This window comes from Ctenopharyngodon idella, chromosome 22, assembly GCF_019924925.1.
Source record: "Ctenopharyngodon idella isolate HZGC_01 chromosome 22, HZGC01, whole genome shotgun sequence".
Taxonomy (NCBI): domain Eukaryota; kingdom Metazoa; phylum Chordata; class Actinopteri; order Cypriniformes; family Xenocyprididae; genus Ctenopharyngodon; species Ctenopharyngodon idella.
In genome coordinates, this window is record NC_067241.1 from 21,550,368 (window position 1) to 21,564,558 (window position 14,191).

Below are 14,191 nucleotides of genomic sequence, written 5' to 3' on the forward strand. Positions count from 1 at the left end.
CCATATGACTTTTCCAGGTCTTCCGAGTTGAAGTGATTATTCAGTGATATCATCCCTCTCCAGTGAACTGTTAACCTGAGAACCACTGTGAACGAGTCATTAAAGGTGCGATGATATTTACCGTTATTTAGTGAAGTTTTGTGAGTGAAATCAAGTCATTTCAATAGGAATCCATGCAATTGTGGGCGAAAGATTTCCCCACACAGATTTCGCAACATGCAAATTCATCCCGTTGACCAACAGAAATGTGCATCCTGCAAAATTTAGCCAAAATAAGTCACGATTCATGAACAATTTGTGATTCATGAACTAATCTGTTGGATCTGTGAACAGGATCAATTGGTCAATGGAAAGAATCGGATCATTTATTCACAGATTCGGTTCTTGAGTTCAACTCACTGGATGGAAAGTTTGGTAAATCCTCACACAACTCTTTTATATGACTTCAGACGACTTGGAATAAAGTGCTTGAGTCACATGAATTACTCTGATAGTGCTTTTTGGTGTTTTTTGCCATTTTTATCTTAATGAAATGAAATGTACTCATCTATTAAAGAAACAGATGACGACGTAACCATATATAAAATGATAATCAGTGCAAAGTGTTTTTTATGAGTCAGTGACTTATACAAGTGTCGTCCTGTTTATTTCACATTGTTTCCTTATCTTACACCTACTGGCTATTTTTTTATTAATTCAACGGCTGGCTAAAGGTGGTTAGGGTGGGCTGAGGACATTGACTCATGCAGTCACATCAGAGAATTATTAATAATTCATAATATTATTGGTTTGGATGACTCAGGCGGGAACTTCAGGCAGCCGAACAGGAGGTCAGAAACTGTAGCCCACACAGCCATGCTGTAACTGTGCCCAATGCCTCAGCATAGCTCTCGTGGGCAGGTAGAAATAGCACATGGGGAAGTCCCTGGCTTTGATACATGGTTGAGCATGACCATGCTACAAAGCTCTGGATCACAAACGCAAGACAGTCGGGAATATGAGTTTAACATAACTAAATTCATGTCAGCCTTCTGTGTTTAAAATAATCTATGTGATCTGTGTGTAACTTACTGTTACTGCTGGTGTTAACAACAAATGAACTGTAATCGTAACTTCCGCATTGACTTTGTGTATGTGGTTTAACTGTGAAGTATACTTACATTTATTTATAGTTTAAAAGTGAAAATAGGTTAGCATTTAAGGGTTGAACTTTGTTTTTTTTTATATTTAGATGTATTTAGTCATGGAAAAAAGCTGCTGTTAAGTCTGTGGCTTGTCTCCAGGTCATACACTGGCACAGTGTGGACAGACAGAGGGGTCTTGGGAGTTTAATGGCTTATGTTGCCCCTCCGGAGGAGTGTGAAGCCAGCTACTGCTATAGTGTTACTTGCTGGATGCTAGCATGAGCTTGCATTTTAAAGCTGCCAAGTGGTTTGTGTGAAAAAATGCACGTCAGGGATATTCTAAATGCATGCTTTCTTCAAATGCATGCTTATTTTAATGAGATGTTATGTAAAGTGGATCCTATGCATGGCGTGCTAATGAGATTCATAGGATATCTGGTTTGCAAAGATTCACAAATCTATTTGCATCACACTGCTGGTATGTTTTTTGCTTCCTTCTGGTTGGGAACCACCACAGACGTATGCTGCAATATTTAGATTAACAGAAAATCAATATGGGTTTATCACTGAAACATTCTTAAAGTTTTAAATCTGCCCCCATCCCCAATCATGAATATATGGCCAAAAGTATGTGGACACTTGAACACTATCCATATATGCTTTTATTAAAAATAAATAAATTTATAAAATAAAAAATAATAATAAAATGAAAAATGTAACAAAAATTAAACATAAAAAATAAAAATATAAAAATAATAATATAAATAAAAATAAATAAATAAATAAATAATATATAAAATAAAAATAATAAATTATATCAAATTTAAAATAAAAATAAAAATATTGCTAATGTGTATTTGGTTGTGCATATAAGCGTGTACATGTATGCAAGCTTGTGTCAGAAGTGTCACTGTTGCACCAGGGTTTATGATTAAACATGACCTTCAGAAATTATTCTAATATGATGATAAATAGAATTTAGCATAAAAATAATAAAATAAATTAATGAAATAAATCAAATTTAAATAATAAAAATGTAAATAAAATTAAACATTAAAAAAAATAAAATGAAAAATACTGCTAATGTGCATTTGGTTGTGCATATAAGTGTGTGCGTGCATGCAAGCAAGGATGTGTTAGAACTTAGAAGTGTCAATGTTGCATACACCAGTGCAAAGTCAGCAGGCCTTTGGTATAATATGATGAGGCCGAGCGACACTACAAAACCATATGTGTCCTTAGATAGACAGAGCGCAATAAATACATACTACTTTCTACATCGTTTATTTTTGCCACTCCTTCTGAGCAGTGTAATCTGAGGTAAAGTCTAGAAATAGCACTGCAGCTCTCTGACTTTGCATCTGAAACTGTGTGAGAATCTGTACTTACCTTCAGTCCCAGTAAAACCAGTAGCGGGACGTTATTCATTCCCCCCTCCACCCATTCCTGTAAGGACACCGTTCCACTGCTATCTGCGTCAATTGCTGTCATCATATCTTTCAGCACCTGAGAACAAGCACAATGTGCAATGAGAATGTATATGATTTTGCATTAGTGTCTCAGTGCATTTCTGTTGTAACATGTACATGATGTAACTAAATGATCACCTCAGGGAATCATTTGAATCATAAGGAGCAACTTTATGCAAACATCTTGTGAGAATCATTTTTTCCCTTCCTTATTTTGCTTCATGACAAGTTGATTCATGCCATAAGAGAGAGGAATTTCTCTTCAGCAGGGTGTGGTTACGATGGAAAATGTCATGACGAAAGCCTAGGCATTTCACTTCTTCTCGGCAAATGTTACACATGCACAAACAAAATACAACTCACAGGCCTCAGTTCAGACACATCCCAACCGAGGTAATCTGCCGCATGCATCATCTGGGCAATAATGCGGTCCACTTCCTGTTTCACAGAAACATGACATACAGATATTACTGAAAGACGTAATTTGACCACGATGATTCACTTTTGTTACATAATAAGAAATTGGAAGTGGATTACATTTCAGTCTAAGACCACCCACCGAACTGTCCAGAACACCGTTGCCATCTCTGTCATAGAGTCTAAAGGAAACTGTGAAGGGAAAAACATGGGGACGTATTGCAAAGTTGTCAACAATCATTAGATATGTTTGAAGTGACAAAAAAAGAGGTTTACATTCAAGTTTGTCCCTGGGCTGCCCATCTTCCAGGAGAGAGAAATAACAGGATACATCCTTCAGAAAGACTTCCCCTTAGAGAGAAAGCAAAGACACGCATATATTCACAATACAAGAAATCATTTGGGTTATACTTTATTTTACACTGCTGTAGTTACATTGTAATTACTCAAGTACTAAGTACTACTAATTAACTACATGTACTTACTATAGAGTTACAGTTAGGGTTAGTTACTTGTAAGTATGCATAATTTACTGTTATTACTATAGTAAGTACATGAAGGACGAGTCAAAATGAGCTAATATCATTACAAAATTATTTAAAAAATGAAAATCAAACTATGATAAAAAGGGTTTAAATAAATAAACATGATTCCCAGTATTGTAACCAAATCTGTTGATTCACTTGCACATTTGTTTATACATGTACGGTATCATTAAAAAGTTTGGTGTCAGTAAGATTTTCTTATTTTCACCAAGGTTGCATTTATCTGTTAAAAAATACAGTTAAAAAAAAAAAAAAAAAAAAAAAAAAATATATATATATATATATATATATATATATATATATATATATATATATATATACAGTAGTCAACATTTGAAGTGGATCAAAAAAGTTAATAAAAGTTGTCCTAAGAAGAAGGTTTTAGGGCAACTTTGATGAAAGGTTTTGATCCACTTCAAATGTTGACTACTGTATATATTGTGAAATGCTTTTACAGTTTAAACTGTTTTATATTTTTTATATATTTCAGTTTATTCCTGTGATGCAAAGCTGAATTTTCAGCATCATTACTCCAGTCTTCAGTGTCACATGATCCTTCAGAAATCATTCTAATATGCTGATTTGACGCTCAAGAAACTGCTTAATATTTTTGTGGAAACTGTAATACATTTTTCAGGATTATTTGATGAATAGAAAGTTCAAAAGAACAGTGTTTATTTATAACATTATAAATATCTTTACTGTCATTTTTCTTTAATTTAATGCATCTTTGCTGAATAAAAGTTATTTTAAAAAACCTGACCCCCAAATTTTTGAACGGTAGTGTATGTACATATACATATACAAGCATATACGTGACCCACTGTTTTCATCTGATTTTGCCGACTCTGAGTTCTGGAAGGATTTGAATAGCCGCTGGCACAGATTAGTTGGGAAGTCCTCCACCTCCAAATATGTCTTTAGGAAGAGCCGGAAACCTTCCTCATCAATGCACTAAGAGAATATGAAGGAGATTAATCATTTTTGACAATAAAAGATGAATGTGCTACATTAAAGGCTTTTATGCATTTAAGGAACACAGAACACATTCACAGAAATAAATAAACTATTCACACACATAGTGTTTTGAATATATCATTGGGATTTTTAATAACATCTATTTTGGTAATCATTCAAAAGGCACACATTATTGGAAACTAATAAAGTCACTGGAACCTTCTCAAGGGAATGTCATTGAGATCCAATTAGATTCTGCACTACAAACCTAATCCTAGTTCTACTAACAGTGCCTGCTGAGCCTGTCCTAGTTCTTATCAGAGAAAAAAAAACAGCAAGATGTATTCAAACTTCAAAGGCCTCAGGATACTGCTGTTCTATCTGGAGTAAAAAGAGGAAAAGCGAGGCTATGTTACATTCATATGCTCCTCCCATTCTGACATACATAAGATTTCCATGACATAATTCAGTGTTTATTTTGTTTTAGTTACCCAACACAAGCAAAATATAAAGCTCAGAATGAGACAAACACAAAATTCTGAAACAAAACTCTGAGAGCCAAGTCAGCACACAGTCAGCTGAACAACTAGTGCACAGATCAGGTATACTGAGCAAATCTTTGCCATATGAGCATGTCTGAATAGCAAATCTTTAAGAGCTACAATTTCATGACTTCTGAGCAGCCTCTTCCCATTTTACACTGCACTTCCTGTTGGTTATTTATTACAACTGTCATCGGAACCATTAAACTTAGGGTTAGGGTGCATAGCTTGTCACGCGTTATTACTCTGGACAAGGATGAACAGTTTATTGAACTAAGACAAAATATAAATAATAATATTAATAATAATGATAATAAAAAGCTTGCATATATTTTGTATGTGTTGTATCATATTTGATATATCAGGCTTTTATGGCCTATGATTATAGTGAGAATTGTTTTATTCAAAGGCCCAAAATGAGCAAAAATATGCAATTTGGTGCAGATCCTGTTATTTTTATGGCCAAAAATTAAGATGAAATTCTGATAGCTTGTAATGTAAATCAATGAGATATTTATACAACAGTATACAAGACTACCTGTATAAAATGAATATAAATATCAGTTGCCACTCTATATCTCCTAATACTTTGTTTTAGTAAGATGATATTTTGATGTTTTATGATCAAAGCTTTGTTGTGGGGAGCAAAACATATAATCCAATGCAATATTTTGATGATTGAATGATGTACAAATAAACGTTCCTCACAAAAGTCTGTTGTATCATATTGATTCTGACATTTTAACATGGTTCTTCTAAAAAAATTATAGCCAAAAGGGCCTTTTACTTACTAAAAAATATGAACTATCAATCAGAGAGCTCAAGGCATGTAGATGGTTGTGTACAACAGTTTTTTTTTTCTCTACAAGTTGAAAAAACGGGTGAAAAAAATCCCTTCAATTTATATCACAACAACTTGTGAATAAGCTTTGACTCAGGCCACCCGGATACCCTAGTAAATCCATAGCAACACTATAAAAATCACTGAAAATACCTTAGTAACTGCAGAAAAAATGCCCACAACACCTTAACATCATAGCAGTGAGTTTTGTGTGAAAAACGCTATGAAAATCAGTATTGAGAGACACACAACACTCACTGACTAAGCAGGTACACGTTGAATCGTCCAGCTTATGAGCTCTGATATGCTTAACCAGACGTGAAGTGATTCACATTACAGAGATGGATGGATCTGTTCATGGGCAATTGGACTAAGATGCTGTAAAAGCAGAGTGCTGACAGTTGGTCCCTGGCAGCCTGTTCACTCACCTCTCCGTGTCTGTACTTCGCTAACCTGCCATCTGCATTGAATTCCTTTAACACATCTTTTACTTTTAGACTGCAGTCTGCAGAGAGATAGACAGGGTGAGAGAGAGGGGGCAAAGAAGGAGAAAAAGAGAAAAAAAATTGGACAGGATGACATTTTGACACAATTGACCACAGACATCACACCTTTTAATGAACTGTATCTGCATTAACTCTGCACGGCAAATAAGCTAAGCGGAAACTCAGTACATACTTAGGCAAATACCTACAACACCTTACTGTAGTAAAATCCCTCAATCATGCATGAGATGCATGGATGGAGCTGGAGCAACCAAGGTTTGGCTACTTAGCATGACCCTGTTAGCCCCTGCTGGTCAGATGCTGTAACTACAGGACATGACTGCAAAAATTATATTACTTTTTTGATAAATGTTGTCAATTTTTTTTTTCATGCACATTTTTTAAATGCAAAATTTAAATAAAAAATATATTATAGTATGTTTTACATATATATTGAGTTCTCTGGGAATTCAACCCATGACTTTAGCATTAGTAGCCACACATACTACCAAACGAGGTACAAAAACATCTTTATTTCTTAGTAAACTACTAGTCTTTCCAGAAGCTGTTACATCGATCAAACCAAAATATTAGTGATTTTAATATTTTATCCAATATATTAAGACAGCCTATATGACAAGGACATGTAAATGTACTGCATAGTAGCAATGAGGCTTGTACATTATTAATAATACTACTGAATAATTATACTGAATTATTCTATGTTATCAGCATATCAAACTTTTCAGGGTCGATTTAAAAGAGGAACTATTATGCTTTTTTACATTTTCAACTTTCTTTAGCGTGTAATGTTGCTGTTTGAACATCTGCAAAGATACAAAGCACAAAGCGTTACTGAAAGACTGGGTCGAGAGGTGAACATTCAAGCATGAACTATTCTAGTGGATCCCAAAAACAAAATCAAGACTTTGTAAAAGGGCAGAATATGGCCTCTTTAAATTTGAGATGTTAGTAAGAAACTTAAAGGATTAGTTCACTTCTGAATTAAAATTTCCTGATAATTTACTCACCCCCATGTCATCCAAGATGTTCGTGTCTTTCTTTCTTCAGTCGAAAAGAAATTAAGGTTTTTAAGGAAAACATTCTAGGATTATTCTCGATATAGTGAACTTCAACAGGGTTCAACGGGTGGAATGTCCAAATCAAAGGGCTTCAAAGGGCTCTACACGATCCCAGATGAGAAATAAGTGTCTTATCTAGCGAAAAGACTGGCCATTTTCTAAAAAAAAAATTAAAATTATATACTTTTTAACCGCAAATGCTCGTCTTGCACTGCTCTGCAATCCGCCATCCATGACGTAATCTTCTGCCTAGGTCATGCATGACCTTTCTAACGTAATGCGTGGCGCATCGCAGAGCAGCGCAAGACGAGCATTTGTGGTTAAAAAGTATATACATTTTTATTTTTTTCAGAAAATGGCCGATCGTTTTGCTAGACAAGACCCTTATTCCTCGTCTGGGATCGTGTAGAGCCCTTCGAAGCTGCACTGAAACTGCAATTTGGACCTTCAACCCCAATGAAGTCCACTATATGGAGAAAAATCCTGGAATGTTTTCCCCAAAAACCGTCATTTCTTTTCGACTGAAGAAAGAAAGAAATGGACATCTTAGATGACATGGGGGGTGAGTAAATTATCAGGAAATTTTCATTCTGAATTGAACTAATTCTTTAATGTTCATTTTTATCAAAGTGAACTTTTGCATATTTTCTTTCATAATCACATCATTTTAGTGACATTATCAATATCTGAATGGTGTCAATCAAATTAGGCTTTTTCACCACTAGTTATGTATAAAATATTTATGCAAGTGAAAAACTGTAAGTAAACTGGGCTCACAGACGTCTTGGATGCACACGACTGGCATGTTATTTCGACCCTTAGAATAAAGTGTCATTTCGCACTTAAGTACTGAGAGTGAGTCATGGTTTGTAATGATGCCGAGCATTTAGTGAGAGTGGGAGGGATGTGTGGGCATCACAGACTCACAGTCAATGTACTGCTGAAGCTGGATGAAGTCTATGGGCCTCAGCTCTCTGTCATCTGACTCGCCCGGGTCTGACATCACGCCAGAGCCTCTGAATAACACTGAAAGAGTGAAAAGAAAAGGTTGGTGAGAGGCAAACAGACAGATGAAAGCCAAATCCATCTTTACTTTTGATACAGTTTTCATGCACTTAAAGCAAGCAGAAAATCCACAACACACAAATGGCATTAAGACAAGAAAATCTTAAGGCCTAGACACAATTATGGAAATACAATGAATGCACATTGCCGTCAGTCTCGTAACATCCCCTCTGGCACATACCATAAATTCTTTTAAAATGTTTCTGCATGAATAATGTTGATACTAATGTTGATACTATGTATGATACTAAAATTCCCCATGAACATGGTGAAATATTTTATAAACGAAAGTAGCAATTCAAAGTTCACCTTTAGACCTTCTGGTGTCTGAAATGTTATTTTTTCTTCTTTAAGGCTGAGCAAAGACTTTAAATGTGTCAAAATAATTTGCCATTCAAATCTTACAATGTGTTTCTTTTTTTTTTCTATTATGCAAGGAATTTATAGTGTTGCTAAATAAAGACATCTTGATTTTATTCATGCATGAAAAGATAAAAAGCCCGGTACAGTCATTTACACCATATAAGAATTAAGGTTTCATTTTGGATTTTATAAAAAAGTATATAATACATTTAAAAAAAAAGATATTCAGCAACTATTCATTAAATGCTTCTTGAGCACCAAATCAGCATATTAGAACGATTTCTGAAGGATCATGTGACACTGAAGACTGGAGTAATGATGCTGAAAATTCAGCTTTGCATCACAGGAATAAATTACATTTTAAAATATATTCAAATATATTCAAACAGTTATTTTAAATTGTAATAATATTTCACAATATTACTGTTTTTACTGTATTTTTGATCAAACAGATGCAGCCTGAGTGAGCATAAGATACTTTCAAAAACATTAAAAAAAAAAAAAAATCTTACAGACCCCAAACTTATTTATTTTAATTAAAAAAAAAAATATTTAAAATTTTATTTTATTTTTATATTTGCAAAATGATCTATACATTAATAATATGAACATTGTTTTTGTATGCCAGTCTGGCTATGTAAATCAGCATGTCACATCAATCCCTCATTTACATACTGTCACTGTGACATGCTCAAGAAAACAAAACTATGCGAACAGAAAGCAACAAACGCACACTGCTCGTGGTCACATGACTACCAAAAAATTTGTGTTCCCGATTAAAAGATTAATCTTATGTTTTTGTGTATGACACCAATGGAATGCTGACAGAAAATAGTTTAAGAGTCATATATTAATATATGTCATATATGTACGCCTATGCTTAACATACAAAACATGTTCAATGACAAGACTAAAAATGAAAGTGTGTACATAGCATTGATTCAAGGACCTATGGCTGAAAGAGACTCACAAAGTCTCTCTTTTTGTGTGTGTGTATTGCACAGAAACACTGTTTCTGGGTCTCATCTGTAATGGAAAATGGATCAGCACTCTCATTAAGGAAAAAGGCTGTCCAGGGAGATTAGCATGCTAGTGCCAGACTAAAGTTTTTCTTCCTATGCACAATCATTAAGGTATCTTCAAACTTTTTAACAGAAGCCAAACAGCTTAGATGGAGAATAAATGGGTGACCTACTTAAAGCAAGTGTTACGTCTACAGATCTTCTTTTTGTGTATGTGTGTGTGTGGAATTAATAATAGCCAGAGTAAAAGTCATAATAGTGATTCTGCATTTGTCTGTGAACAGAAAACCAGCCACATATTTAAAGCCAACAAACAAACATATGCAAAGTTCTAGTTCAAACATCAGGAGGAGTTCCTTAACCTAACCTCTAATGAAAGTTTGTCAGCATGAAAAAAAAAAAAAAAAAAAAAAAAAACAGAACAAGGGTACAATCCACTTTAATGGCAGTTTACGTTCTTCCTAGAATGAAAGAGCTCAAAAACTCTGATAGGACAGAAAAGGCAGAGAGAATGAAGCCCATACACCCACTCATCTCATGTGATGTGAGCTAACAAAGGGTCATACCGTTCTCAGTTAATTCTCTCAAAAGGTTAGTGTCGTTGCCTAGGAACTTTGTTTGTGTGGCCTATTCGGTGTATATATGGGTGGGTGGGTGTGTGTGTGTGTGTGTGTGTATGTGTGTGTGTGTGAGAGAGAGAGAAAGTTGGGAGAACAGAAGCAATAGTTTTCTGTTAACAGCGGAAGATATAGCTGGTGCATGACAGGCTATTTTACATACTCACTGCTGTCTTATCAATTATTTCTGACAGATAAAAGGAAACATACATTTTTAACTTTACATATGTAGGGTGACCATATTTCTCATGGTGGAATACGGGACAGTTGAGCAAGGGGCGGGCAATATGACCATTTTATTTGTAATATGAGAAATTTTATTTCACAATAATTATTGTTATATATAAAAAGAAATGTACAAACAATACAACAAATACAATAGAGGTACAAATTAAATAAACTTGTTTTTCAGATACAGTAGGTTTATTTACCATATATACATTTATTTAACACATTTTGTTGTTTGATTAACATTAATGACAAACAAATATTTAATTAGGCTACTGTCCCTTTAAGACCGAATTCATGGATGTAATATACTGACACATATCTGGTTTTCACCCACCTGTTTACATCCGCTTAATCAATAACCGACTGTATTTACGTGAGATACTCCACACGATGGACATTTTGGCAACTATGTGTGCATTTGACCATTCAGGCACAATGAGAACTGGATCGCGCGCAAGGAAAGAGAGAAAGAGCGCGCTTCTGGTGTGCGTCATTCAGCGTGATTCCGCCTATCCCGCCTTCACTAACGGCAAGTTAATCGATAACGAATTGTGATTAGATGGTATTTTGTTCTATGACAAATTTGATTGGGCTGTTCTCGCGTGACAGAACACTACTACTACTCGTTCTATCAGTCAATACGAAATTTTAGGAAAGATGAAATACGGGACAAAACATGATTTTTTCCTTAATAAGAACAGACACCAAAAATAGACCTGAAATACGGGACTGTCCTGGGAAAAACAGGACGTCTGGTCACCCTAGTTTATTTACGTATAGTTCAGTCATAACAACTCTCTGGATTTTATTATATAATTTACATAGGGTTGGCCTTGGCGGACTAGATCTGCTACACTACTGCTGGAGCTATGGTTGCTGCTGCTGCTCCAGAGCAAGTACGACATGCGTCTGCTAAATGCTCAGAACATAAAATGAAGGGAAACATGCTGCTGCTGCTGCTAGAGAGAGGGAGACCCCCATAGCAGATCTAGGCAGGTGGTGCTGGGGAATGAAGGGATAGAATAAGAATTTGCATAGCGCGCAGAGATGGTACCTTCATTTGGATGAGTCATGTTATAAAGGGAAATAGTAATGAATGTGTGAAAATATTTGGGTGAGAAGGTTACATTAAACGAACCAATCAGAATGCAAGTAGAGTTTCATGGCTAAACTATTCATTTAAATCAAACATCCTGAGGTAAAAAATCTAAGTTGATCTTATAAGTCATGCATTTCTAACAGATAATCTTCTGAAAAACATAAAACATATGAAACAAAAGTACATTAGTACTAGCCAAAAAACATGCTTTATTTTCTTTTTAACCCTCTACCGCACGCATTATGATAGACCTATAGAAAAAAATATTTGACTCTTTTTCTTTTCTTAGAATGGCTTAACTTGAAGTGCTGTAAAAAATGTTTTGAAAAAAATATTATTTTAAGGTACTTTATGACAAGTTGCCATACAGCAACAACATACAATAGTGGAAATAACTTAGAATAAGTCTAAGTGTATATAATTAATATTTTTCCTCAGAAATGTTGTTTGTATTGAATCAATTAGTGCTATTATAAGCTTTAGCAGTAATTATAAACAACACCTTCCAACATCTTGTGCTTTTATTTATTCCATTCTTTTTTGCTGAATAATGCTTTATATTCTTTGAATTTCATTACATTTTTCATGAATATTATTTAAATTGCAAATTTATAGTTAAAAAAAAATATAATACTGTTCATTATGTATCATAAAACACTGACATAAAACCAAAAACATTGCAGTTCATGAAAATTCAACATTACGCAATCTTATGAGAGGAAGATTATGAACATGAACCCCCCATAATCCTTGAAACTTCACCTTTTTCCTGTACGAAACTTCACAAAGCAGTTTTTTTCAGAGGTGAGGCACAGGCACACATCACATTTGGTGCACTTCACCCTAAAAATACTCTTACAGCCACTTGCACCTGCCTTTTTGAGACACCACTGTAGGCCAGTGGTTGGTCTGGTCCAGTAGTACTGGCTGTGGTGGCAGTGGGCAGGCAGGTCTCCAATGTTGATTTAATCCATAGTACAAATGCCATGGCAGTCCTTAACATACGACTAATCAACATTATATCACTAGCATTAATGTTGTTATTGTTACAGACTGCAGCTGACCTTTGCTAGCTAGCTAAACTATTACAATAATGTCATTCCATTGTTGCACAGTGATGCCGCTTGGCAACACAGGCATTTTATCGATTTACCAAAAACTAATTTCATAAAAACTTTTTTGAGTGGTGAATGTGTCATCATAACTTACCTGAGATGATGTTACCAATTACAATTTTTTGTGAATGTGACATGGGCTGGTCTTTGTTTGTCACTGACATTTTAGTTTGCTTTCAGCAACTACCGACAAGAGACGGCAGTCTGTCAGAAATCATGCCACAGAAAAAAATTGCATGTTATGTGACTTAACCAAAGCACATCATTGGCTAAACTAAGGTCTTCTCTTACCAACAAAAAAATGAGAATGTTCTCTTCAAGAGACAGTGGCAAGGAAATGAACCATGCGGTAGAGGGCTAAGAAATATAATTTCATGTTTTTAGTCTTATGAGTTTGGGTTGAAATATGACACATAAAAATTGTTTTTCATGATATTCAACCAGATGACAATAAGCATTACAACGGCTGATGGCTACAGGTCTTGGACACTCACTAACTCTCTTTCTCTCTCTCTCTCTCTCTCTCTCTCTCTCTCTTTCTGAATCTCTAATTGTTTGGGCTGAGCACAGAAGCGTGGTAATTTGATTCTGGCCTTTCTCATCACTTATTTGCATGCATAGCTCTGTTTTATGGAGGGGGACAAATCTCTGCTTCACCAAACAGTGCAGTAAAACATAGCGCTAGGGGCTCCTTGTGGCTCAGCAGAGTACACTGTCTTTGAGACCACCCACAAAAACAAGACATAGACCATAACATCACTCTTCTGGACAGTAAATTGTTTTAAATTATTCAGAAACAGCTGCCAGTCATTTATACAATAAAGATGCACATTCATTCATGCCAATGTGTTCATTTGCCGAGGTGGAAAATTCGTTTTTTTCATTATAGATGAGGGTTCAATTGGATACCATTATTGATTAAATGGATCTCAAATACTTGACTTGAACATATACTTGATTTTTTTTTTTTTTTTTGTATAATGTCTGCTAATCTATATAATCGACCTTTGTCCCAGACAACCAAAATAAACATAATATTTATATTAAAAATAATTTCAACTCAAATCAATATCAGTTTATGTCTTTATTGGGTAATTAGCAGCATAATATGCTGGATAATGTACAGTCAGCTGCTCTTTATCACAAAATAAATATATCTGAAGCTGTTTTACTGTTTGCTCTGCAACTCTAATATTATACTTGGCAGCCCCCATACG

At 34.9% G+C, this 14,191-nt stretch overlaps 1 protein-coding gene across 2 annotated transcripts in view; it reads right to left on the reverse strand.

The window, feature by feature from the left end:
• dgkaa (diacylglycerol kinase, alpha a) overlaps positions 1–14,191 on the reverse strand; it is a 32,736-nt gene that overhangs the window by 9,896 nt on the left and 8,649 nt on the right. For both annotated transcript variants that reach the window (XR_007927549.1, XM_051880307.1), the window contains exons 2-8: positions 8,390–8,488; positions 6,324–6,400; positions 4,380–4,509; positions 3,287–3,361; positions 3,153–3,202; positions 2,957–3,031; positions 2,514–2,630 (exon numbers count right to left, since the gene is read on the reverse strand). Coding sequence is in view for 1 of the 2 variants with exons in the window: in XM_051880307.1 (XP_051736267.1) it covers positions 2,514–2,630; positions 2,957–3,031; positions 3,153–3,202; positions 3,287–3,361; positions 4,380–4,509; positions 6,324–6,400; positions 8,390–8,465 (600 nt within the window). In the remaining variant the exon portion in view is untranslated. The remainder of the gene's footprint in view (positions 1–2,513; positions 2,631–2,956; positions 3,032–3,152; positions 3,203–3,286; positions 3,362–4,379; positions 4,510–6,323; positions 6,401–8,389; positions 8,489–14,191) is intronic.